The following is a 24,985-nucleotide window of genomic DNA, read 5'->3' as shown; positions in this document are numbered from 1 at the left end:
AGCTTTCTCCATTTAGCCTAATACACGTTTATGAGGCACTTGGTATGGTGTTTGGGCATTTTTAAAGAGAATTGTCCTGGGAGCAGATCTAGTGCTGCTGGGCTGGGGGTTACGCAGCAGCAGGATATGAATCCAGGGAACAGCTAATTCCTGAGATGCTTTATATGAGCTATTGAAGGGAAGTGGGCCAGCTTCCCACCCACACCTCCCAGCCCCCTACGAGCACAGAAGTGGCTTGTGGATTCTGTGCAGCTGAATAAGGTGCAGACCTGGCTCCTGGCAACCAGCTTAGGGATTCTGGAGGAGGATGGCAGTCTTCCGTGGCTTCACTGGCACTTGCTTGTAGGTCCTGGGGCCCCAAGTTGGAATTGTGTGCTTGGAGACGTGCGTCCAGGGAGCTGGTCAGTTTGGACATGGGGAAAATTTGGAGTCCTCGTGCTTGGCCCACAGCCTGGGACAGGGGAAGAGGAGAGTGTAAGCGTCCTCCCAGGCAGGAAGGGAGTTTAACCCTGCTTGTCCGGAAGGGGAGCCTCTCAGTTACAATAGAGTGGCGACCATGAGTGAACAGGGAAGTGAATGAGGAGAGGCGCCCCCATGAATAATGCAGGAGGCGTGTGAATGGGGGTTTAGAGGCAGCTCACTGATGAGTGTCGGGGCATATGGTAAATGACCACCCAAGAGACAGCACTCAGGAGAGACCCCACTGACTCCGTCATTGATTCCGGCCTAATGCATTTTTAATGGCTACCCAGATGCATTTCCTAATTGGTGATTACATCGCCGTGTGTTCCAGAATCAAGCATGAATCATCGTCCAGTGATGAAGAGCACGCAGCTGCCAAGCCATCAAGCACGAGCCACCTCCCTCTCTTGTCCAGCGTCAGCTACAAGAAGACCCTGCGGCTCACTTCCGAGCAGCTGGTGAGTGTCCGTTCTTCCCCTGCCGTGTTTGTGGGGGGCGCGGCCGCCTTCCCGCTCTCTGGCTCCTGGTACCCTCTGCCGCCTTCCGCAGCCTCAGATCCCCCTTTTGGTGCCTCGTGGCTTCACCCACCATCAACTCCCATCCAGGCCCCCCCTCAGCATCTCGCCCCCTCGTCTCCTGGATGAAGCACTGGAGGCTCCTGTTTCCAAATGTTGGAGGAAGGCAACCTGAGGGAGCGAATTTTTCCCGAGGTGTAAAAGGCCAATAGACCAGAATCTCGTAGGGCTCTTTCCACTTTAGAGGGCTGCTTGTTGAGCCAAAGACATCCCCTGAATTGGGGGAGATCAAGCACTTGTGAGGGAACTTAGTTTCCAATAGTAAGGGGTCATCCTAGTCCCAGTATCCTCTTTTGTGAGGATGTACCACCAGTTTTACTCAGGCCCTTCCTTCCCTGGACTGTTTCCCACAAGCAGACGGTGGGCAAGGGCCTCTGCTCTTGCTGTTGTCCTAAGAGTTCTGGGGGGCCATGCTCAGCTGTGATGGTGTTTGATGGGAAAAGATGACAGATGGGCTGGGCACCCTGCAGCCTGGCAGTCCCTGCGTGGCTGCGGCAGGTGACCCAGCCAGCAACGCGGGGGGCGACCTGGACTGGCTTCTACTGGAGGGTCCCAGTGCGGAGACTCAGAACCGCCAGGAAGGGGTTCTGCTGTCTGAGCCTGGTGTGCTTTCCTTGGGTCTAGACTGTATGCTTCTGGATGTGAAGTGTCACTGATGATGGAGACTTGCTTTCTTCCAGTTTGTGTCAGTGTAATAATAATCATGGTCGTTTCAGGCAACATATTTCCACGCTTGGCTTAGATCCGTCTCCCCAGTCACGGCCCTTCATACCCAGTCATGCCCGAGTAAGTGTGTCCTTGTCCGAAGTCGTGATATCCTGTGGCCTCAGAGCCTGTCACTTGCCCTGTGAGACGTGGGCGAGGGGTGTTACCCGTGGGCCGCGAGGGGAGCTGGGGCTAATGCTGCCCAAATCCTGGAAAGACCCGTCCTCGTCTGGAGCAAGACTGGGAAAGAAATAATTGTACGGTGGCCTAGGGCGGTGACTGAGAAAAATCCAGATCCAGCTTCTTAGGGAGCGGAAGCCAAATGTCCCTCCCCCTGGGCCTTCCCCTCGGACGCAGAGTTCATGTTTTTCAGAAAAGCCTGAAATTGAAGAACGGCCCCAACGACGTGGTCTTCAGCGTCACCACGCAGTACCAAGGCACGTGCCGCTGCGAGGGCACCATCTACCTGTGGAACTGGGACGACAAGGTCATCATTTCTGACATTGATGGAACCATCACCAGGTGGGCCCCACTGGCTCGGCGGCCTGGAGCTGGAGTTTCAGATCCTCCTTCTGGGGCGTCATGGGGCCGGTGCAGCTCAGTTTCTGGGGCGGTCGGTGCTGCTCCTGGAGTCGTAGCTCCTTGAATTAAACAGCTGCAGTGAGGACTCGGGGCTCGCTTCCCTCTGGGCTCTGTTCCCTGCTTTTGTGGCTTGAGTGGGTGCTTCTGGAGCACGCGTTCCTGCGTGGCCCTTTCACTTTGGTTTAGCAAGTCAAGGACTTGACGGATGATCACACAGAAGGTGCCCTCTCAGATCTTAACATCCCTCCACGAGCATTCTCGTGCGATGACTTCAGTTTCTGGTTTTCTACCCAGAGAGCAAGCAACAGATCTCACCTGCATTTTTTTGTGATACATGTACAGTGCGAGGAATCGGGGTAGACTTTTTTTCCCTTTTCCGATGCTATCTTCACTTTACCGCTCTCGTTTCTGGTTTTGTTTAGATCAGATACTCTTGGCCACATTCTGCCCACCCTCGGGAAGGACTGGACGCACCAGGGCATTGCCAAGCTGTACCACAAAGTGAGCCAGTGAGTCGCAGCCGCGGCGCGTGGCCCTCTGCACACGGAGCCTTTCCCGCTGGGCTGGCTTACAAACGCGTGCCCCTCTGTGAGGGAGGGTCGGCGGGGGGCGGGGTGGAGGGTCCTGAGCGCACGGTGAATCCCACCAACTCCAAGTTTGAATTCAGCTTGCAAAGGGCAAGAAAGGAAGTGATAGGGGAGTTGAAAATGAGCGGAGAAGGAGGATGGTGCGTTGGGGAGAGATTGAGGTTCCGTTCACGCCCCCGAGTGTCAGATGATCGGATGAGGAAGGGAGTCTCATGTATGCCGAGTGATTTATTTTAGGCTAAAAAGGTGCAGATTCTGAGCAGGTTTTGTGGGCCACCCAGCAGCGTGCGGCTTGCCCACCTGGCCCGGGGAGCCCCTGCTGACAGGCCCATGCCTGGGACGTCAGGGTGGGAGAGCAGTTCGGTGGCTCTCTTGTGTCGGGCATGTGTCACCTCACTTAGTTCTCATAGTACTCCTGAAAAGCAAGTTATCATTCCTAAGCTCAGAGAGTTAAAATAGTTAGTCCAGATTCCTGCAGCTGCTAACAGGCATAGCTCAGTGAAACCCCCGTGGACCCAGCTCCCAGCCCATTGCTTCTGCTCTGGTCCGTCTCCAGGGTTCAGAGCCCAGGGCCTCCCTGACACTGGCTTGTGCTCTGTCACACCTTTTCTCCATCTTTCTGTGAACTAGAGTCTCTCATGTAAGTGAAACCTCTCCTTGCACGGCTCTCTGTCCACCAGTTTGTTAGGGCAGGGAGGTGCCTTGGGCTGACGGGGTTCCCGCCCTGATGTGCTCACCTCTGGCCCACGGTGATGGTGACAGTGGCGATGGGGGACAGGCAGTCAAAGCTCTTGCCGGTACTTTGAGGACAGATGAGTGAAGTAGACTCCCCTGCTCCTCATCCATTCATGTATCCAGCATTTATTGAGCGCCTGTGGTGTGCCTGTTCCTGGGACAGGAGTTTGGGATGATGAGGAAGTAGACCCAGTCCGGCCTCCGGACCTCGCACTCCAGTGGGGGCGGGCGCCGGGAGGCCCTCACATCCTGGCGGGATTGAAAGCTTCTGGTTTCTTAGATGCCCGGCTTGGTTTGACTTTACTTTTCTACGTTTCATCTTTAAGAAGTTATAAAAGTAATAGGTGCTTCTTTAAAAAAAATAAAACAAATAAGAAAAACTAGAGAAATGTAAAAATACAAAGGTCACATCTTCTTCCTCCTGCCCCATCACCAAGCTATGTTACAAGCTACAAGTACGTTATGCACCAGGAGAAGTACTGTGAACAGACTGGTTCTGTCTGTATTTAAAATTCACTTATGTGCTCCCCACCCCCTGCCGCATGTCCACATTATTTAATAATAGTATTTTTCTGTTTCATTACGTGTGAGGTTTACCTCATTTTTCTTAACCACGGTACAAAATTGTATGCTATGGATAAACCGCACTGTATTCAACTGGTCGTCCGTTGATGAACATGGCAGGTAGTTTCCAGTTTTTCACTCTGTCCGACAGTGGTGCAGTCAGCGTGTACAGAAAGGGTTTGTTATGTCCAGTGAGCTTGTGAGTAAGTGGAGAGGGTACAGCACTTAGGGAAGAGCTGCAGGGCGGAGTCCCCGAAGCAGCGTTGCCGGTCAGAGGCTGGGCACGTGGGAGGGTTCGGAATGTTCCCGAACTGCCCCCTGAGGGCTTCTGCCGGTCCTGCTCCTGTGGACGGTGTGTGCAGAGCCTTCCCACAGCCTCCCCACGGCCATCTCTTCACTTCGAAGGATTAATCCACTGATGAGCTGCCACAGTGGCCAGACGCTGAAACCTGTCTCTACTTTGAGTTGAAAGAAACCCCTGGGGTCAGGATACCAAGTGGTGGTTCACAGCCTGATTGATTTTGGTTTTTGGAACATACGTCTATTCCTGTCCTTACTATAACATTAGGGGAAAAAAGAAGCCACTATTACTGCTGCTGCTATTTTTTTTAGTTTTGATTTGTGTCTCTCTTGAGTTTCCCCAGAAAAGGTATCTTCTTGAAAAGTAAAGTTGAGGGATCATTCCTTCATTTGCTGAATTGATTTAGAATGGTTCAGATCTGCGGGTGAGGATCCGGGAATTACAGGGCACTTGAGTTACCGCAAGGAAGGAGCTTGACGCTTACTCGTTCACCGAGTTTGGTGTGTGTCCTCGGTGGCGCCTGGCCAGGTAGCCCCATGGTGTTCAGGGCACTGGCTCTCAACGCAGCTCGGCCGTGGCCTCCGGGGGCTCTGGGAGGTGGAAGGCTCCTCGGTGTGGCTCTCAAAACCTAGCAGTTTCGGGTCAGCCTTCTGCTGGTTCCTTATTTTCTGCTGCTTCTCCCCAGACCTTTTTGTGTGAATCCAGGCTGACTGTTCCCCACCCCTGGCTCCGTTTTCCCATCTTCCCGCCTTTGTATGTCATGATGGCTTCTGCTTGGCCTGCATCTCCCTCTGATTTTTGCCTCTTGTGTTTTTTCAGCCTGAAGTGCCTGGCTCAGACACTGTGGTCCCCACGAAGCCTTTCCAGGCCAGAAGTGGAGCCCCGGGCAGCTCTCTTGTCCTCCTCCTCTGGGCTGCCTTTCACCCAAGGGCTCGGCCTGGCTTGATGGCCTTTGTGCCATTCGTGGGGTCCCAGCCCCGGCTGGACACAGCTTAGCTTTTGTAGCTGACTGTTGTTTAGAGCGAATACCCATCTCACCGGCCATCTCCCCCAGGTCTTAGGCAGTTGCGGCTGGAAAAGCGCAGGGATTGAGAACTGGTGAAAGGTCATATCTCTTGATGTCATATTTCTTATTACCCGGAGACACATTGAGGGAAATGTTTAGCATGACTGAGTACCAGGAAGAAGATGCCACTTAACTTAGGATTTGGGGACTGATCACGCTTAACCAGACGCTGCTTTCCTTGAATTTTATGTACTGCAGTATTTTCCTAATGGAAAAACCAGCCTTGCAGAGAGCCGCTTGTTTGGAGACAACGGAAAAATGAGGGCAGTTTTATTTATTTTTTTGCCAAATGTAATTACTTGTTTGAATAAGTCAGCCTGTGAGAAATGATCTGTCAGGCTGATTATTACCTTGTTCATAGAGAGGATATAAAGCTTGCTGCGTTATTGATTTTAGAAACCTGACTTGGTTATTGATTAAACAGAACTATAGCAGATATAAATGGAAGATACATGAGACTCCCTCATCTTCACATGCACGTATTCAGTAAGTAGGAGGGAAGTAAAGAAAGCCTGTTTCCTAAAATGTCTAGCCCACTGGGCCAGTGGGGACTTGGGGGGCTAAGGATGGGCAATAATTGCTCTAATTTTCTACTTTGCTTGATAAATATTTTTATAATCGTGTAACCGGGACCCAGTGCATCCATGACTTAGCAGGAATGAAAGCTTCCTGTGTCTCCATAGGTAGATTAGTTCATCCGTGGCCTGAGGAATGTATCACCTGAAGCCGGGATGCAGAAAATGGGAAATGATCATCAGCAGACTCGCTAGGAGCTTTCTGCTTCTCCTGCTCACAGCGGTTGTTCGTTTCACTCACCTCAGATCTTCCGAGTTACTGCATCATTGCCGTCTGCCCATGAGGGAGAGCACCTCGCAGTGTGCGTGAGGGAGTCAGGAGACCTGTGTTCACCGTAGACCCTCAGACCCCGTCCCCCACTCCCAGCTTGGGTTTCCCTATCTCTAAGATGAGGATGGAGTAGACGCCCCCTTAGGCCACTGCTCGCCCAGAAGTGCCCTGCTGCTGGGTTGTGTGGTTGAAGTCACAAGTGTGCGTGTCCTCCAGCCGAGCACGCTATTCCAGGCCAGGCTTCCGTGAGAACCCCGAAGATTTAGCTGACTCCGACTGCAGCCCCTCTGGGTGCCGGGGCTGCTCTGGGTGCTGGAGTGGGTGCTGACAGTCCCTCCCTTCAGGGATCTTGTGATCATGCAGAAGGAGGCGTACAGCACTCCCTGGGATGAGGTACTGGGGGAGGTGTGAAGAGAGATGCATGTTTTATAGACACAGGTGAAGGAGGAACGAATTCTGATTGGCGGGACGAGGAATTGAAGAAGGTGGCACTTGGGCTGAGCCTTATCCGATGAGCAGAGTTTTAAGAGAGGAAAGCTCATCACAGGTGGAAACAGGAGTGGGAGGAGGGCTGAGAGATGGCTGGGTGTGTGTGGGGCTCCCAGAAAGGGAGGCCCCGGTGCAGAGGGTGTGCTGGCACCAGATGGCAGGGCGCCATTGAAGACGGGCTGAGAACAAGCCTGAGTTTGGGTTTGGCACTGAGTTTTCCATTCTTAAAGGAGCAGGCAAGTGTCCATCCTCCAGGACTGCAAACAGGGCTACAGAGGCCCCTTTCCCCCATGTCAGTGGCTTTCAATGGTGATTTTGCTCCCATGGGACACGTAGCTATGTCTGGGGACATCTTCGATTGTCCTGACTGGGGCATGCCCTGGCACCTAGTAGGGGGGAGGCCAGAGATGCTGAATATCCTACAAGGCAGCCTCGTAGGGACCCCCCCCCCCCGCCACCCCAACAACCAGCAGTTATTTATCAGGTCGTCCAAAATGTTAGTAATTGAGAAACTCCAATAAGAAGCTTATCTGCGAAAAGTAAGTAAAAGACGGAACAAATTACCCAAAGGTAATCTTTCCAATCTATTTCAGTGTCTCTCTGGGCCGAGTGTTTTAAGAAGGATGTAGAGATTGGGACGAAAGGGGGAGATCATTTGTACCAAGCCTGGACCTGGAATGCTCCTTCTTTTTGGCTCATTGTTGCCCCAGAGCCCCATTCCCATTGCTGAGATTCTGGAGTGTGGCCCGATGTGTGTTGCACTCTGTTCACTGGCACCTGCTCAGGCAGGGCTGTCCTTCCTCCCCCGGGATCCCTTGTGGCCACCTCGCTCTGTCTGGGGTCCTGTTCCTGTCGTTGTTGGGTCCCCACAGCACTCGCTGCTCCCTCAGGGTGGGGCTGTGCTGGGCCCCGTGGCACCCCAGCCCCCCAGCCCCCCAGCCCGGCCCGGAGCAGCCGGTGGCAGTGCCCCGTGTGTCCTGCTGCTGACCGCCCTTCTGAGCGAGGGGCTCCCCAGCGAGGGGCACTGCCGAGAGTAAGCTTTTGGCGACACACTGCCACCTGGGCGGTTGGCAGGAGCACTGGTGTTTCACGCAGCTTTCCCAGGGCGGAGGCTCTGGAAAGGTGACCCCTGCTGCCGCCAAGCAGCATTCCTCTTGTCGGGACATCCTCGAGCTGGTTTTCCAGCTAAGTTTAGTCACAGCCTTTGAAGCAGAACACTTGCATAGTGAGAACAACTGGGGACATGATCAAGCTGCTAAATGTATTTGCAAATCAAACCTGGAATAAAATTAGCATCTCAGGCCCCTGAAGGCGGCAGCTTTTAGGACTTTGATGTGAAGAGCAATATACAGAAATAGTGATTTTAAAAAAAAGATTTTGCAGTAACGAGACAACCCAAGGACAAAGACGTTTCATTTAAAAAGTGACTTGATTTTCAGATGCATCCCTGTATTCCAAGCAAGCTGATATTTCTAGAATCTCTTCATCTTAACGCTTTCCTATTTCTTGGTTTTAAAGAACGTATCAGGCAAGTCTCAAGACAAGCCCTTTGGCCGCATAACATATTCATGGTGGAACAGTAGGTCGGGCAGGAGGTGGGCCGTTTGCACTTACTCCTTCAGCAAAGGTTTATTAAATGTCTCCTCCTTGCCAAGCATGGTTTCTGGCTCTGGGGTTACAGCAGGGAATGACACAGAGTTCTCGCCCTCAGGGGCTTATGGATTAATGAGACACAGTCAAATAAGGGGCTGGCATGGAAGATTAGTGATAGAAGTGAGGTCCATTTAGAGGCTGGATGGAGACTGAGCCGAGGAGACTTGTCTGGGAAGAAATGGTAGTGAGGAGGAGCAAACCCAGAGACTGTGTGGTCCTGGAAGCAGGGAGAAGAAGGCATTCTAGAAGAAGGTGTGGTCACCTGTGTTGGATGCTACCAGGAAGGAGTCAGAAGTGATGCCTGAATCTGGTGGCATCACCGGGGACAAGGGCAGTGAGGCGGGGACCGGGAGTCTGCGTGGAGCGGGTTGACGGGAGGAAGTGGGGTAGCAGTGGAGTCCACGCAGGTACACGGCTCTCGGAAAGAATTTTGCTGCAAAGGGAACAGAGACGTGGGGTTTGACCTGGGGAAGTAAAACTTAAGCAGGTTTAGTTCTTTCATTTTTACTTTGTGGTTGTTGTTGGCTTGGCTTGGCTTGTTTTTGGGATGCGGGGAGAGGAGTTGGGGCGTGTTTATGTGCTGACAGGAGTCGCCCAGTTGCTGGCACATGTGTTGTTCGTGGGGTGGTGCTGGGCTCAGTGCTGGCACCAGGTCTGTGCGTTGGCAGGTGGCGGGGGTGCCCTGTACACCGGTGGCTGGGTGGCCCTTGGCCAGGGGTAGGGACCAGGAGCACGAACAGGACGGGTGCAGGTAGGTTGGCCGTTTGATGCATCCAGCCTCAGGTTCCCTATCAGTAAAGCAGGAGGAGAATACCTACTGTGAACAGGGTTCCTGTGAGGATTAAGCAATGTGAGGGCCATGAAGGTGCTTAGTAGACGACTGAGAGATGCTTGCAGGCTTCCTTCTCAATTGAAAATGAGACTTGATAGAATGCGGCTTTGGCCGGGGAGGGAACGCGCAGCGACGCCTTCCTTCGTGAAGCCGATCGGAGGCCGGCGTGCAGAACGGTTCCCTGGCGTGATGCCCGTAACCGGGAGTGTTTTGTCTCTTTTTCAGAAACGGGTATAAGTTTCTCTACTGCTCAGCACGGGCCATTGGGATGGCGGACATGACGAGGGGCTACCTGCACTGGGTCAACGAGCGGGGCACGGTGCTGCCGCAGGGACCGCTGCTCCTGAGCCCCAGCAGCCTCTTCTCCGCCCTGCACAGGTGGGCGCGCGCTCCCCAGCCTGGTCCGGGGCCGGCTCAGGCCCTCCCTCCTCCTCCCCGGAACTGTGGCGGGACTAGTCCCTGTGCCCATCTTCCCAGCCAACACCCCCGCTCCATGGCGGGCACCAGAAAACCCCTCCTGGGGTGCTGGTCTGGCCTCGACACCCGTCAGCACCCTCCGCTGGCTGGTCCCGGCTCTCGGGACAGTCCACGCCTGTGAGCTGGGCGTCTCGGGCTCTTCACCACCTGCCTCGTCCCCCTCCCCAGTCTCACTGTCTCCAGTTTCTAGGACTCAGTCGTGCTGAGCTGTCTCTTGTCCAGAGACATGGTCTCTCCTCTGGGCCTTTGCACGCACTGCCCTCCTTTTCAGGGGAGCTGCCCCTCTCACTGCTTCGCTGGCCTGAGTCTTCACAACTCCGAGCATCAGCGTGCCTCCCATCTGATTGGACCTAGGCTGGGCTGAGCGGCCACTCTGGCAGCCACCCCTCCTCCCCCCGGCCCGGGACTCCTATAACGAACACATCCTCTCTGCGAGGGCTGCTCACACTGGTGATTTTAATGGACCACCAGCCCATTCCTGGTGACCCTCCTCCCCTCCCCGTCATGCTTGCCTTCAGGGCAGCCAAGCCACACTGCGTCTGGTCTCCTGGGTGGGGCAGGAGAGCAGCGGCCTCCCTGGGGCTCGAGGCCCAGGGCAGTGTCCCGCTGCTGCTCCCAACACATAATCTGTTGTGGTGGTAACAGGCCATCAGTCCTGCCAGAGGCTGATTGTAAGTATCATACAGTTGTGTCTTCAAGAGCCAGTGAGAGGCTTTAGCATGATTCTGTCTCAGTTTAAGGACAAGATTAGCTGTTTACTGCTGCTAACCGTGCAAACAAGGGAAGAATCCAGATGGGCCCAAAGCGCCAAGTTGATTCCTCTTGAGTATTTTTCTTGAGGTCTACAGATACCTTTTCCATCACAACTTTGTTTTGTGTGAGTAGTAAATTTTTTTCCCATAGTAAGAGATCTTACTTTGAAACTTGCATATTCCAGGGAGGAAATTGGGGCCATACCTGTGGATGCCACAGTGTATCTCAAGTCCGGAGAGCTGTCACAGTGGTGCCAATCTCAACAGAAGTCCAGATATTTTAATGAAATGGTGTCACTGCATTGTGTTGACACTTTGTGACAAGCTACTCATTAGCATGTGTTAAGTACTGAGGCTTTGCCAGGGAGAGGAAAAAGTTGATGTTTCTCTGACGTCCTCCCACTGAAAATACATTTAAGGTGATCCTTTTCATTTTTTTCTTTATTTAAATATTATTTAAATATTTAAAACTATTTAAAAAAATCCAATTAACTAACCCCTACAACTTGTATTCCCTCTGGGGACACGGAGGTCCTCCTGATGGCCACGGCCAGCAGCCTGGCCCTTGTAGCCCTGTGTTCTTGCCAGAGCCATCCTCTGTGTCAGCTGTCCTGCAGCTTTTCTAGAACCGATGGGTGAGTCTGCTGTGAGCACGAATGGCCTTCCCTAGCAAGACACTTAAACCGGGCCCAGTTCTGATTGTGCTGCCTGGGTTTAAATGGGAAGGAAAGTGACTGGGGAAGAGGTAGGCACAGTCGGCCAGGACAAGCTCTCCGCACAGGATGGCAGCGGGTTCTGAAGAGGGACCGGGAGCCCCGGGCTCTGATGCCCTTTGGCAACTAACTGATGGCGTGACTAGTGGGTGTCCCCCGTCCTGGGTCTGTTACCTCAAATGCCAGATGAGAGGGTGGGATCAGATGATCCCAAGGGTCTCTTCAGCTCTGAAATGCTGGGGCTCTAGGAAATCTGTCTGAAAGAAGTTGAGAGAATCTGCTTGACACATCTCATCACATTGTTCAGGAGCTTCTCCTGTTAAAGTAGAAATTGGCTTTGAGCCATGGGATTCTTTTTAGTTACCTGCCACCTTATTGTGGTGACGCAGTGACTCAGGTCATTTTCATAAGCTGTCTGTCAGTAAAGCGGACATTCCTACCAAGCGTGGCCCAGGCTCATGCGGGGGGTGTCCCACTGATGCGTGGGTGAATTAGCCTTTGCTAATTCCCGTGACTCTGGGTCACTGGGCAGTTTTGAAATTCTGGAGCTAGGCAACAGCCGAGGCTGCCCTCTGTCCCCAGGAAAGAAGAAATTCTTCTGCAAGTAACTGCATTTCCCCTTGGGGTTTTCTGAGCTAGTGAGACTTGGATAAATGACAGTCATTTGCTGGAGTCAAATTACCTCCAGGCTGAGTTGAGTGACCAGTGACTGTTTGCAAATTCAGATCCCATAATGCTAGGCTCTCTCTACCAGATCGCCAAGGAGCAATCTGCACCACACTGTGTTCTCAGCAGCCCCACAACTTGCTCCTTGGGCGGCCTTACGGCCAAACAAGGACCCTTGGCACCTTCAAAGCACTGGGTGGAGGGGGCCGGGGAGGGGCTTTCTCACTGTGCCGTACTTACCCCCTGCGTATGCGTGCCACGTCCTCCTCCCGTATACACGTGCATACGTTTGTGAGAGTGTGTGTGAGGGAGAGAGATTGAAACAGGAAGTTGAATGGGGTTGATTTCCCTCAAGTAGATTGAAGGTTTGAGACTTTTAGTCACACGGTCACTCATGTGTCTGTGTATAGACTGAGAGTCCCTTTTAGTGCTAAGGCTGGTTCTGGAGTCCACAGAAGTCCATGCAGAGCCAGGACCAGCCAAACTGACACTCAGTTTGGTTCTCCATTATCACCACCATCATCATCTAATTACGTTTTGGGTAGGTACAGAAGAATATTTCTAAAATATATGCAGGGTGTATACATACGTATATATACATATATGTGTGTGTGTGTGTGTGTGTGCCATATTTCTAAAATATACGCAAGCTGAAAGGGACCCTTGAGACCATCCGGTAATCAGACAGTGAACGCAGCATGCCCACGGCCCAGGGAAAGCAGAAGGGTGTACACCCCCGCATCTGAAGTCCTGCTTGCTCTCGTCCGTCCCCCTCTGCAGTTTGTACTTTTTGTGTATTGACAAAGCCTTCCCTACTATGGGCATGAGGAAAGTCTCCTGTGTTTTATCTAAAGGTGTTGCTGTTCACATTTACGTCTGTAATCCACCAGGAATTGACTTTTGTATGGAGAGTGCAGTAGGGGTCGGTCCATTTTCTTTTTTTTTTTTTTGTCCTTACATGGGGATTTAGTTGTCCCAGCACCATTTGCTGAAAATCGTTCCCTTTCCCTCTGCTTTGACTTGTCATCATGGTCATAAATCAGGGGCCCGTAAGTGTGCGCCTCTGTTTCTGGCCTTTGCTCTTCTGTGCAGCTGTTAGAATCATGCTCCAGAAAAACATACAGCCGAAAACCTGGTGGGAATTTGATGGAAATGACAGCGAATCTATTGCTCAATCTAGAGAGAATTAAGAGCTCGTAATGGTGACTCTTCCAATTCAATTATATGGTATATTTCTTCATTTATTTAGGTCTTCCCTGACATACTGCAGTAAAGGTTTTTCTTTTTCTGAAGTTGAAGTATAGTTAGTTTACAATGTTGTGCTAATTTCTTGGTGGCAGTAAAGTTTCTAGCTTAGAACTCTGGCACCAACATTTGTGAATGAGTTTGGCCCACACTTTCCTCATCCTTTCCCTCGGTTTAGTTTTTGAGGTTATGCTCACTTCATGAAATGAGTTTGAAGAGGTTCCCTCTTTTTTTTATGCCCTGGAATTCTTTGTCCTTTGGAGGTCTCTGGAGAAATCACTTGTTCCTTGCGGGGAGACTCGGAAATTCGAATTCACTGTCCATCGAGGGCTTTTCTGGGACAGCTGAACGACTTTCCCGTGTTTCACTTCTGAAGCTATGACAGCGCCCTTCGCTTCCCTGCATCTCTGACAGTTAAAAATAGCTTGATGCTAATGCGGCGTATGCTCTCGTGCCGATCCATTACTTAGGTATTTGTTTGTTTTAACAGAGAAGTGATTGAAAAGAAGCCAGAAAAGTTCAAAGTCCAGTGTTTGACCGACATCAAAAACCTGTTTTTCCCAAACACAGAACCCTTCTACGCCGCTTTTGGAAACCGACCGGCTGTAAGTAGTAGTCGGGCTTTCGCGAGCTGTTGAAGTTGCTGTGTGTTCTGACAAATCATCCGAGAGGCTGGCCTGGACTCCGTGTGGAGCCAGATCCTCCTCCTGCCAGGAGGAGCTGGGGACCAGCCGCTCGGTGCCTCTGCAGCCCGGGGGATTGTCAGTATTCATGGCCTCTGGTTTGTTTTGAAGGTGGGCTTGCAGGTTTCAGTTTGAAGCTTGAAACTTTAAATTCCAAATTGCTCGCTAAATTAGTACAAGAACACTGAACAGGATTAGACTCTGTACCAGAAGGGAACCGCAGAGCCAAGCCTCAGCACAAAGGTGAATTCAGTGTCTCAAGGTTTAAGAGTATTATTTTGGATGGTAAGAGTAATGCTTTGAGATTTGGGGCATACCACCCAGATTTGCTGGGAAGTTCAGCATTCTGGAGAATACAGTCAGGTGCTTACTTCCCAGTAAGAAAATCCTCCTGCTTTTGAAACTCACACCTAAGAAAATAGGTCAGAGAGTGACCTCTAGGACTGTTAGAATTGCAGGGTATGTGGTGGCGTGTTGATTTTTTTAACTCAGTTCTTGGCGATATGAGTGAACTGAGGCCCAGAGAGGACAACTGACTTAGTTTCGCATCCAGAGAGAGTCCTTTCTCTGCACTGCTTGGAAGTATTGTTCTGGTTGAATGAAAACTGTGTAACACACGCAGACCTCGCTTTATTATACTCGCAGATCCTGCATTATTCTACAAAGTGAAGGTTTGTGGCAACCCTGCACCAGGCAAGTCTGTTGGCACCATTTTTCCAACAGCATTTGCTCACTTCCTGTCGCTGTGTCACATGTTGGTAATTCTCGCAGTATTTCAGACTTCTTCGTTATTTTTTATGTTATCTGGGATCTTTGCTCTTTGATGTTACTACGACTCCGCTGAAGGTTTAGATGATGGTTAGCATTTTTCAGCAATAAAGCCTTTTTTAATTAAGGTACACACATTGTGTTTTTAGACATAATGCTTTTGCACCCTTAATAAACTGTGGTACAGTGTAAATATAACTTTTATATGCACTGGGAAAGAAACCAAAACATTCACGTAATTGCTTTATTTGCTTTGCTGTGGTGGTCTGGAACCGAACCCCCAGTATTTCTGAGGTCTGCCTGCATTTGTATCAAATTTGAAATATCATGTATTTATATTTACAATGAACATTTTTATTTTCTAATTGATACTTTACCAAATATAGGATGTGTATTCGTACAAGCAAGTAGGAGTGTCTTTGAACAGAATATTTACCGTCAATCCCAAAGGAGAACTCGTACAAGAACACGCGAAGACCAACATCTCCTCGTGAGTATGGTGCCCCTTCCGTGTGAGCACAGTGTCATTACCCTGTCATCAGCTTCGCGTGGGAGTGATTTACAGTTAACTTGGTACCTTTTTAAGCCTTTGTTGCCTATTGTTTAATCTTTAATTCCTAAAAGGAAAACCTTTTAACGCGTCCTGTTTTGTACAAAACCTAATTTTTGTACAACCTGAATTAAATCCGTTCCCCTCTGGGTTTAAAATTTAAACCAGTGGTTAGCTTCTGCTGCAGAGTGGAATGGAATGAATCTGAAAACTACTGGTTTAGATTTTCCAAATTAGGTTTGAAAGCCTAGAGTACGAATTAGAAATGTAGCCAAATTAAAATGTCATGTGAAGCTATATTTAAAGATGAGAAACTCTATATCCCTTCACACGCTGACCTGTAATAACAGTCTCACCAGAAGCATCGCTGTGTAACTGTAGGAATTCCTCCCGTAGTTTTGGTCGAAGCCCATTCTCGCGGGGGCCGTGGGCTGAACTGGGTGACCGCCTGCAGTGAGGCCTCCTGGCTGGTGGGCGATGTCCCTTGACTTGGCTGTGTCTCACATTGGGCTCCTAACTTCTTAGAGAGGAGAGTGTTTCCTCAGCCCACGTGTTGGGGAGCTTTGTCCACTGGGACGCCAGGCAGATTGGTGTCATCCCGCCTTGTCTGTTTCAGAGGCCACAGCTCTGCTGGCCCGGTCCCTGCAGACCTGGAAAATAGCCCCTGGCCTGAGAGACCCCTGGGGGCCGGCTGCAGCCCTCTTCACTCGGAGGAGTTGGACCAAGGGAGTTCGGGTCAAGGGCCTTCCCAGGGATCGGTCTTTTTGGTAGATGAGAGATCTGGGTCCCCCTAGAGCAGATTTTCACTTTCAAGATGGTTCTTTTACCAGTTGGAGTCGAACCTAACCTAAATAGGACTGTTCCAGGCTGGAGGGAACCCTGGGGCCTGCCCCACAAGCCCCCCTCCCCCATAGTCATGCCAGGACCCAAGCAGTTCTCAGATACGTGGGGCGGGGAGGGGAGGAGGGAGCCAGGACCCCCTCCATCCCCGGTGCCGCCTGGTGGGCAGAGTGACAGCAGGGACTGGATTCCTTCCTTTCCCCTTTCCCAGCCGTTTCTCCCTCCCCGGTACTAAGTGGCCACCCTGACATCACAGTTCCCTATTCCCCCTCAGTCCCCAGCATGTCATGTTCCCTCAGTCCTGGGGAGATAGGATTTCCATTTAAAAGACACTGCCAATGGGACACTGCCCAGAAAGACTGCTTGCCCAGGCAGCAACCACATGGCAAGTCTTGTCCTCAGGGGCGTGGAAAGGGGATTCCAGCATCTAAGAAGGTTTCCCCAGGAGGCTTCTGAGGTGATCCCGTTCACTGAGACTCTCAGGTGAAAATGCGTGCTTTGCCCACGTCTTATGGGAGAAAACTTTTTGTATTGTGGAAGAATAGTGTCGTCTTCACCCAGGCTGGGAGGTGTGGTTGTTCCTGTGGAAGAAAGACTCTCCTTCTGCAAGAAAACACATTAAACTGGGTATAGCCCTTTCCAGGCCAAGGAAGCGCTTGGGAACCTGGGACACTGTGTCTGAGAAGTCAGGGCCCACGCCGGCTGGGGGGCGTCAGTGCTTGCTTGCTTGGCATTTGTGTCAGCGTGTGAGCTCTGCTGGTTTTGAAGGAGCCGGGTGCATGGAGGGTCAGTCCAAGAGAGGCACGGATGGAGCGAGTTTGGACCCAGTGCTGCCCAGCGCCATCGATGAGCAGGGAACTGCCCCCTGCAGGGTAGGGCCGCCTCCCGTAGCCACAGAACTCAAACAAACAGGTCTTCAAGCTGGGGGGTATTTTAAAATTGTGTTTTAGTCCCCAGGAAAGACACAATTCTTGCTTATTAAGAGAGATTTTTTTTCCTGTTTTGTGTAAGCACGATGTTTCTCATAAGTTCTTTGGTGGTCCTTTATTAAATACACACACTCACCCTTATTTAAAAGTTATTTTATGCCTCAGAACATGCTAATTCCTGGAGTTTGGATTTCGAAAGAACGCCCTTTTTGGTTCTTAGCAAATTGGAACCGGAGAGGGACCCAGTGACTGTCAGAGAGGACTCTGGGGATGTGCAGAGAGGCCTGGACTTGTCAGAATTTCTGGCTGGAGGCGCCCAGAAGTCTGAAAATACATGTTCAATACAGTATATTTGTTTTTGTAGTTAGAGGCCACAGAAACAAATACGCAACATCCTCTTGGGAATACACAGAAAACAGAGTGAGAGAATATGGTAGGGAGCATTGTGAGAAACACTGATCAGGTCCAGCTCCATAATCTACAAGGACCTGTGGCCCAGAGAGGGCAAGACACCTGCCCAAGGCCCCACAGCAGAAGGGTAGGAGTAGATCTCAGATCTCTTGACCCTCATGCCAACTGAGGCTTTTTTGTCCTAAGGCCAGGGCTAGTTACTTTGTGATGTTAATGACTTATTGTTGAATAAATTTATGGCGTATGTACCTCGCATTATTTTGCTGCGCATATATTATGTAATTTAACTCTCACATGAGCACCGGGGCCCGGTTTTCATTTCTCCCTTTCAGTTGGAGAGAGTGTAGCTTATGGAGATGAAGCCACTTGCCTAAGATCACACAGCTTGTAAATGGCAGAGTGACGGTCAAGTCCAAGGCTCCGTAACCTCAGGGCCCAGCGTCCTTTCATTGCACAGTGAAGCAGCCTCTGTGCGACGCTCCCAAGATGTGCTTTCTCTGTGATCTTTCCCAGTGCCCGAGGTGGGAGGAGCTGTGACTTCCAGGCCCCCTCGGGGTTCATGCAGGTGTCCTACCCACGTGGCCGGGGGGCCCTCACCGGCAGTGATGTCGTCCGTTTTCCTTACAGGTACGTGAGACTGTGCGAAGTGGTCGACCATGTTTTCCCGTTATTGAAAAGAAGCCATTCGTCCGACTTCCCCTGCTCAGACACTTTCAGTAATTTCACCTTTTGGAGAGAGCCACCACCACCTTTTGAAAACCAGGACATTAATTCGGCCTCAGCATAAAGTGTTCCAAGCAATCTCTCGAAGCCCTGCGAGGACCAGGTGCCCACATTAAAGGATAGGTTTTGGGACGTGCAGTCATTTGCTTAAGAGCAGAAAGAATGGGGAGCCCTTCTCCCCCATCCCCCTCGCCGGGGTGGGCATTTCTAAGTGACACACAGAGGGGGCCTTCGTAGGCGAGGGGTCAGGTGCATTCCTGGTGTGGAAGCCACACCTCGTGGTGGCTTCAAGCCCACTGCAGCACCGCCCTCCCCAGCCCGCTCCAGTCCGGTAGTGGCTGGTGTGCACTGTGAGCTGTGACACTAAGCAGAGCTGGCTGCCGGGGTCCCCCAGATGATGGGATCCGCTCAGGGGTGCCAGGTGTGCACGGCTTTCAGCGGAGTCGGGGCTCAAATGCACATGGCGGCCTGTGCCACCTCGGCATGCATGACGGGAGGGCTGGCTGGGCAGGGTCCTGTGACCTGAATCTGACGTGTCAGGAGGGACTCCAGACCTCACCGCTCTGGGCCTTGACCTCGTGGACGTTCCCATGCAGTATTTGCCGACCAGTCTAATGTTTAGGTGGTAAGTTCCTTAATTTCCTTTGGTTAAAGATAACCTATGTAACCGGCATATTTTCCCTCATTTTTCTGTGGCTGAAAGCTGGAATATATATGCCTTAATGCATCTGTGGCAGACGTTTTATTTAGACTGTGCTTTGTCCAACCCCCTCGTAACTTTGTGATGCCTTAAGTTCAGATTATAGGAAATATTACTAAGGCAGTATCTCGAGTCAGTCCAACACTCGGCCAGCAGTCTGTCCAGCAAGGTGGTGCTGAAACTGTGGACGTGAACAGAGCTTGTGCCAAATGGTGATGATGTCAGCTTCTGTTGGGAGCTCTCAACTGAAACTGGTTGGTTTTAAGAAAGTAGTTTGAAGAAGTTAAATTATATTCTCTGTAGATAGTATTATTTATTTCTTTATTCTGATTGGGTTACTGTTATAAGCCTTTTATCTATAGTCTTTCTATTACAACTGCCATTAATACATTAAAAAGATCTACCTGTTAGACCATCCAAAGAGCCTTATTCTGTAATTCTCACAACACTGACTTTCTTTGGGAATTTATGAGTAATGCATTACTTAGCTTTTCCCACTCAAATTAAGGGCAAGTGGATAAGTAGCAACTCAAATGACTTGCTTTAAGCCAGTAGAAGATGATTCTGTTACATGTTTATTACATTGGCTGGCGGAGAGAATGATTTGAAAACTGAAAGAATTATTTTGGTAAAAGATTTTGCTTTACTTCTCAAAGTGTTATTTTTTTAAAGAGCGCTCTCCTCCAATGACTGAAATGCTCTCCTATTTAAATCGCATGGTTAGAGTCATAGGAGGCAAACAACGGAACAGTTGAATACAATTTTACTCTTTCTGTGAAAGAAAATCCGGAGGGGTCGCCTTCTTTGTGGTCGGCGGGCTCTGCTGGCCGTGGACGCCTTCGTCAAGTGGTCTGCGTGGCCTTGCAGAGAAACGCAGACATCCGGTGTAGCTGACCGTGGACTTGCGTAGAAGCAGGAGGATGCATGTGCAGACGCCCTTTTGGAGGCATTAAAAATACTTTAAAGTAGTCCCACCTTAACTGCTCCACGCTTGCTCTTTAGTGACCTTCGTTCCTTCTGTCACAAGGGTGTCCTGGGGTGAATTGTCACTGCTGTGAGCTCACAGGCCTGCAGCGGCCAGCAGTTTCTCCCTTGCACTGGGAGGAATTTGGCTGCCAGAGTGGGTGGCGTGTCCCTCATGGCGTTTGCCCTCCGTGAGGACGACCAGCGCAGTCCTCTCTCGTGAAGGAGTGCAACCTTGGACCCCTAATTTTGATGTCCCTTAGGCTTCCATGCCACCACCCTCTGAAACAGAGCATGCCTTCCAGAAAGTAGCACTCCAGGATCTGTGTCAGGTTCAGAGTGTGACCCCTGGAGAGGCTGTAACATTCACTCCTGCCTCGTGGCTTCAGGAAACGAGAGTTGTGCATGGGCAGCACAGACGCGAATTTGGTTTATCTTGTTCAAACAGCCATCACTCGGTGACCCTGCAGCCACACACCAGAGTGCTGTGTTCGGACCACACATTTCAGAGTCGCCCTGTGGACATGAATCACTCCATAGTGACAAGTCATCAAATGTTCATCACGTGTGATCAAGAAAAATGTATGCCTGGTCTTTTGGCTGGAGAAAATGATTACACCTTCAAAGAGAATTCCCTTTTCAATTTTAGGTTTGGATCGCCACTTTATATTTTATTTACAACACTTGGTCTGTATTTGTACATGCTGGTACAATGATAAAAATCACTGTAATACTTTTTGTGTTGTGCTGGATGCAAAGCTAGAAAATATTGTAATAAATGAGACCAACGAAAGACTTCCCTGAAAATGAGGCGTGTGAATTTTAAATCCTTCTTGGTGAGTTATTAACTTGCTGATTTCCTACTGTGTGTTATCAAGCGTATTATTTTATTTTCTACTCAAAAAACAAAAACAAAACCCTGGAGCCTATAAACTGTTCAGTATTTGGAATAAAAGAGCCAGTCTTTCCTGACGCCTTTGGTGAAACTCCGACCCTCTGTGTGCCCTTGGGAGGGAAGGAGGGGGCTGCACCCGGGGCTCGTCCCACCTTGACGGGACGACTCAGGCACAGGGAGGGTTCAGCTCGCGCTGTAGGTGAGGTGCCCCCTAGGGCTTGGCCTGAAATCGGTGTTAACACGGGGTCTTTTACACAAGTAGGTTCTGTCCTGTGTGTGTTTTTTTTAATTGAAGTATAGTCAGTTACAATGTGTCAATTTCTGGTGTGCAGCCCAGTGTCCCAGTCGTGCATGTATATATACATGTATATTCATTTTCATGTTCTTTTTCATTAAGGGTTATTACAAGATATTGAATATAGCTCCCTATGCTATACAGAAGAAATTTGTTTTTTTTTTTTAATCTGCTTTTATATATAGTGGCTAACATTTGCAAATCTCAAACTCCCAAATTTATCCCTTCCCATCCTCTTTCCCCCATAACCATAAGATTGTTTACTCTGTCTGGGAGACTGTTTCTGTTTTGTAGATGAGTTAATTAGTGTCCTCTTTTTTTTCTTTTGTTTTAGATTATACATACGAGTGATGTCATACGGTATTTTTCTTTCTCTTTCTAGCTTACTTCACTAGGTCCATCCATGCTGCTGTCCTGCGTTCTTGTGTGAGGTAGTCAGTCAGCTGTAGCCACAAGAGAAAACACAGAAGCAGCTCAGGAAATCAAAGCTTATGATGCTCACAGGTCCTTACAATGGGAGGCATCTGGCCAGCAGGGCCACGGTGGGAGAGCACCAGCATGGTCAGGAGACAAAAGAAAGCCGTGAGGAGGGAGCCCAGGCCCAGCCTCTCCCGGGGCCCCTGCAGGGAAGGCCGCGCAGGCGAGTGTGAGCAACTCCAGTGGCCTCTAAGCTCTCGGCGTGGCCCTCAGTTGCCCGGTGCCTGGCCCTGGGCTGATGAAGGCAGAGGAATAGTGCCTCGTGGGGTGTGCAGGCCAGACGGGGTCCTGGCTCTGGATGGGTGGGTTTGCGTGTCCCAGGCCTGCTGTCTAACCGATGGCTAGTCAGTCTCCCCAGCCAAAGATCACCAAGCACTAGAACGTACATAAAGTAAAAGTAGAGACAATAGAGGTTCCCTTGCCTCACACAGTGTCCCTGTTTTTTGGACTCTTTCTGGGGTATATTCATTTCTCATTTCAAACAAATCAATCGAAACCCTCAACGAGTTCATCCAGATAACTTGTAAACCATCGTAATTCCTGTCGATTCTGTGCATTGACAACATGTCTGAGACACCCTATTGATTTACCTCCGTCAGCATAAGTGTTTTTGGAATAAATTTAAGAATACTGGTCCCTAAATGCTTAAAAGACAGCTACACAGGGTCCCAGGCCGAATGCCTCATCTCCATACGTCTGTAGAAAGCATGCGTGGGTATCTTAAACTCTCACTAAGTTGAACGGTACAGATGTCTTCCAACCCTGATTTAAATTGTAGGCGCGTTTATCTGTAAAATAAAAATGAGTGTAAACTGCGGCCACCTGCCCGCCCGTCACCACTTCTCTCTGCAGAGCCACTAGGCCACGCTGTTTCCGTTTGGTTGTGCAGGCAGCCCTCACACGTGCAGGGGTGACCAGTTCAGAGCCTGGGTTTCCCCAGCGTCTCAGCCGCAATCACCTGAATATTTAAAATGCTTTCTTGGTTTTCAAACCCTGACACACCCCAGCAGACTCGCCAACCCTGTCCTCGGACGTCAAGGAACATTGATGATGGTTCAGTGACCACCGGCTTTGGGCCTCAGAGTGACTTTTCCCGTAAAAGGTAACGCAGGCAGCCCTCGTGCAGCCCTGGGACAGGAGAACCGGCCGGGAGGAAAGTTACACAGGCCTCATTTTAAAAAATTGAAAAATGAACTCTGGAATCTGATTTCTTCACTCCAGCAGGAGTGTGGTCCTAACCGGATGTTTCAGGGGGCTGTCAGACCACCCATCACTTACTCATCCGCCTCCCTTTGCATGTCTGCATAAAGCCCGTGCCCTGTTTCTACGGGGCTGGGGGTGGTAGGAGGCATCCCGTCTCTGCCCTAAACAAAGAAAAAGTGGTTAAAAGCACCAATTGTGTCTCCTTCCTATTTCTGACCCTCTTTTTCAACACCTGCTGCAAGGGAAGGCGCTGGTGAGGGTCACTCCCGTCCCAGAAGGGCTGGATGACTGCAGGAAACCAGAATTTGAGCAGACAGACTTTGGCTCTGGAAGTCACTGGGCCCCAGATGGCCACCTGGGGGCAGAATCCGTTTGGGTTTGGCAGCACAGACTTAAAAACCTTGTCCTGGCTTGACAAAGGCCTGTGGTGCCTGCCTTGGAGACTGGCCAGGTATGTTGCTGGCTCTCGGGGAGAGAAAGGAGTCACTTAGGGGACCATTTAGGTACCAAAGTGCCTTCAGTTCGCACAGCCCAAGGCCAAACATCACTGACCGGCTCGGAGGAGGGAGCAGTCTGTGGCTGTCCTTCTAGTCTAAGAACCATTTAGGTTTGTGGCTCTCAGAGTAGCGTCTCAGGGCCTGCCGTTCCAGCATCAGAGAGCTCGGCAGAAATACAGGTCCTGGGCTCTCCCCTGGCCTGCTGGGTCAGACTGTGGGCGCGGGGCCCACAGCCTGTCCTCAGAAGTGCTCCCCAGGATTCTGGTGCTCCGTCAAGTTCCAGAAGATACACCCGAGGCCCAGATCCTGTTCTCAAGGAGCCACTTCTGTATTTCAGCCGCCGACATCTACCTTTAATCCGGCCTGGTCAGGCCGACAGAGCAGATCTGCTGAAGGAGGGGGGCCCCTGGAAACCCAATACAGCGGCTCAACTGAGTCACAAGGTGTCCTGAGCCTTTGATGCCCCGTGGCCAGCCTGAGCCTCCTTCCTGGGCATCTCAGTGTCCGCTGGTCCCGGCTGGGAGGAGAGTCCGCCTCGACCCGGCCAGGCAGCCAAGCGCGTGTGAACCAGCAGACCGGGGGCCGTGCCCGGATTTCTGAGGGCTCTCTTCCTCCCCCAAATTCTGGGAGACTCGAGGTGCTGTCCTGATGCCAGCGATCTTTTCACTGGTGCAGGAAGTCCATTCAGCCCTGCATTGCTTTTAATGAGTTTTGCAAGCAAGTGGCCTCTTCCGGTGACTCATTCTGCCTTTTGTGCACCGGAGATTGTGGTTTTAAGTTTCACTTTGGAAAGTAACCACGACTTCTGCTGCTTTCTCCGCTGCTGGAATCCGAACAAGTTATATTCATTTTGCAACAAAGAAATGTAAATGTAGGAACGCCAGTCATATTTCTGCTCTGATTGTAAAAACATCCTTTTCCGAGACGTATGACAGAGCCAAGCCGAGGAGCAACGGTTTATGTTTTCAAGTAACGTTCATTTGGGAACTTTATATTTTTCCTTCCAGAATGGCCTGATAGTTTCGCTTTTATTCTTTTGTCTTCTTGATTCATATTTCAGGGAGATCCTAAAAATAAACAGTGCCTGTTGATTGAGGGAGGTGGTTAACCTCTGATTTATTGAAGGAGATTTAGTTCTGGACCAAAGTTCACATTCTTGCTTTCATGCAGCACACAAAGGATGATAATGGAGATAATGGCTGATACAGTAAAATTGTTTTCATCTGGACTTTGCACGGAAATCAGTGAATGGTACCTGAATAGGTGAGTTTCTTAGGATTAGAGAGGGCGTGTTAAGTGGACAAATGCTATGCAGCATTTTTGTCTTCGATTCCAATAATACAAAATGTTGCAGTGTTGCACTGAATTATTTTTATGTAATTTTATTTAAATACACATAAGCAGAAAGCAGTAGCCCTTTACAGTCATAAAACCAAAATGCATTTAAAATTAAGTGCAGATAAAGCTATAGCACCAATGAAATTCAAATGAACGTGCATGTTATGTGGTGGAAAATGCTGATGTATTAAACCCAGGGAGATGATGCTGGATTTGAGTTTACAGCTGAGGTCTTCATGTCTTATGTTTCACGTATCAGCTTGATTCTTTTGAGTTTTGAACATGGTGGGTCACCATCTAACTCATTAACACTGACTTCTACAATATGCAGTCATGAAAAAGTTCCTATTACCCAGGTCCATCCATCCTGACTGCAAGTAAGCTGCTGCAGATTCTTCCAGCAAGAGGGGATCCCCTCAATAAACTGACAGGACAAGTGTGGCACCGACTTGGAGATGGGGAC

The 24,985-nt window shown here is 50.3% G+C and overlaps 1 protein-coding gene across 4 annotated transcripts in view; it reads left to right on the top strand.

Annotated features, from left to right (window-relative positions):
- Positions 1–20,624, top strand: part of LPIN1 (lipin 1) — a 113,258-nt gene extending 92,634 nt beyond the window's left edge. For 3 of the 4 annotated variants that reach the window (XM_010989678.3, XM_010989677.3, XM_010989679.3), the window contains 7 exons: positions 794–920; positions 2,116–2,264; positions 2,747–2,833; positions 9,623–9,775; positions 13,741–13,855; positions 15,088–15,191; positions 18,059–20,624. In XM_010989678.3, coding sequence (XP_010987980.2) covers positions 794–920; positions 2,116–2,264; positions 2,747–2,833; positions 9,623–9,775; positions 13,741–13,855; positions 15,088–15,191; positions 18,059–18,218 — 895 coding nt within the window. In that variant the 3' untranslated portion in view covers positions 18,219–20,624. The remainder of the gene's footprint in view (positions 1–793; positions 921–2,115; positions 2,265–2,746; positions 2,834–9,622; positions 9,776–13,740; positions 13,856–15,087; positions 15,192–18,058) is intronic. The other variant, XM_064494725.1, reaches the window with a different exon arrangement.
- Positions 20,625–24,985: the final 4,361 nt, after the last annotated feature.

The sequence above is a fragment of the Camelus dromedarius genome, chromosome 15, assembly GCF_036321535.1.
Source record: "Camelus dromedarius isolate mCamDro1 chromosome 15, mCamDro1.pat, whole genome shotgun sequence".
In the NCBI taxonomy this organism is placed as follows: domain Eukaryota; kingdom Metazoa; phylum Chordata; class Mammalia; order Artiodactyla; family Camelidae; genus Camelus; species Camelus dromedarius.
The sequence above is the reverse complement of the archived record's forward strand: the minus strand, read 5'-3'. Positions and strand labels throughout refer to the sequence as shown.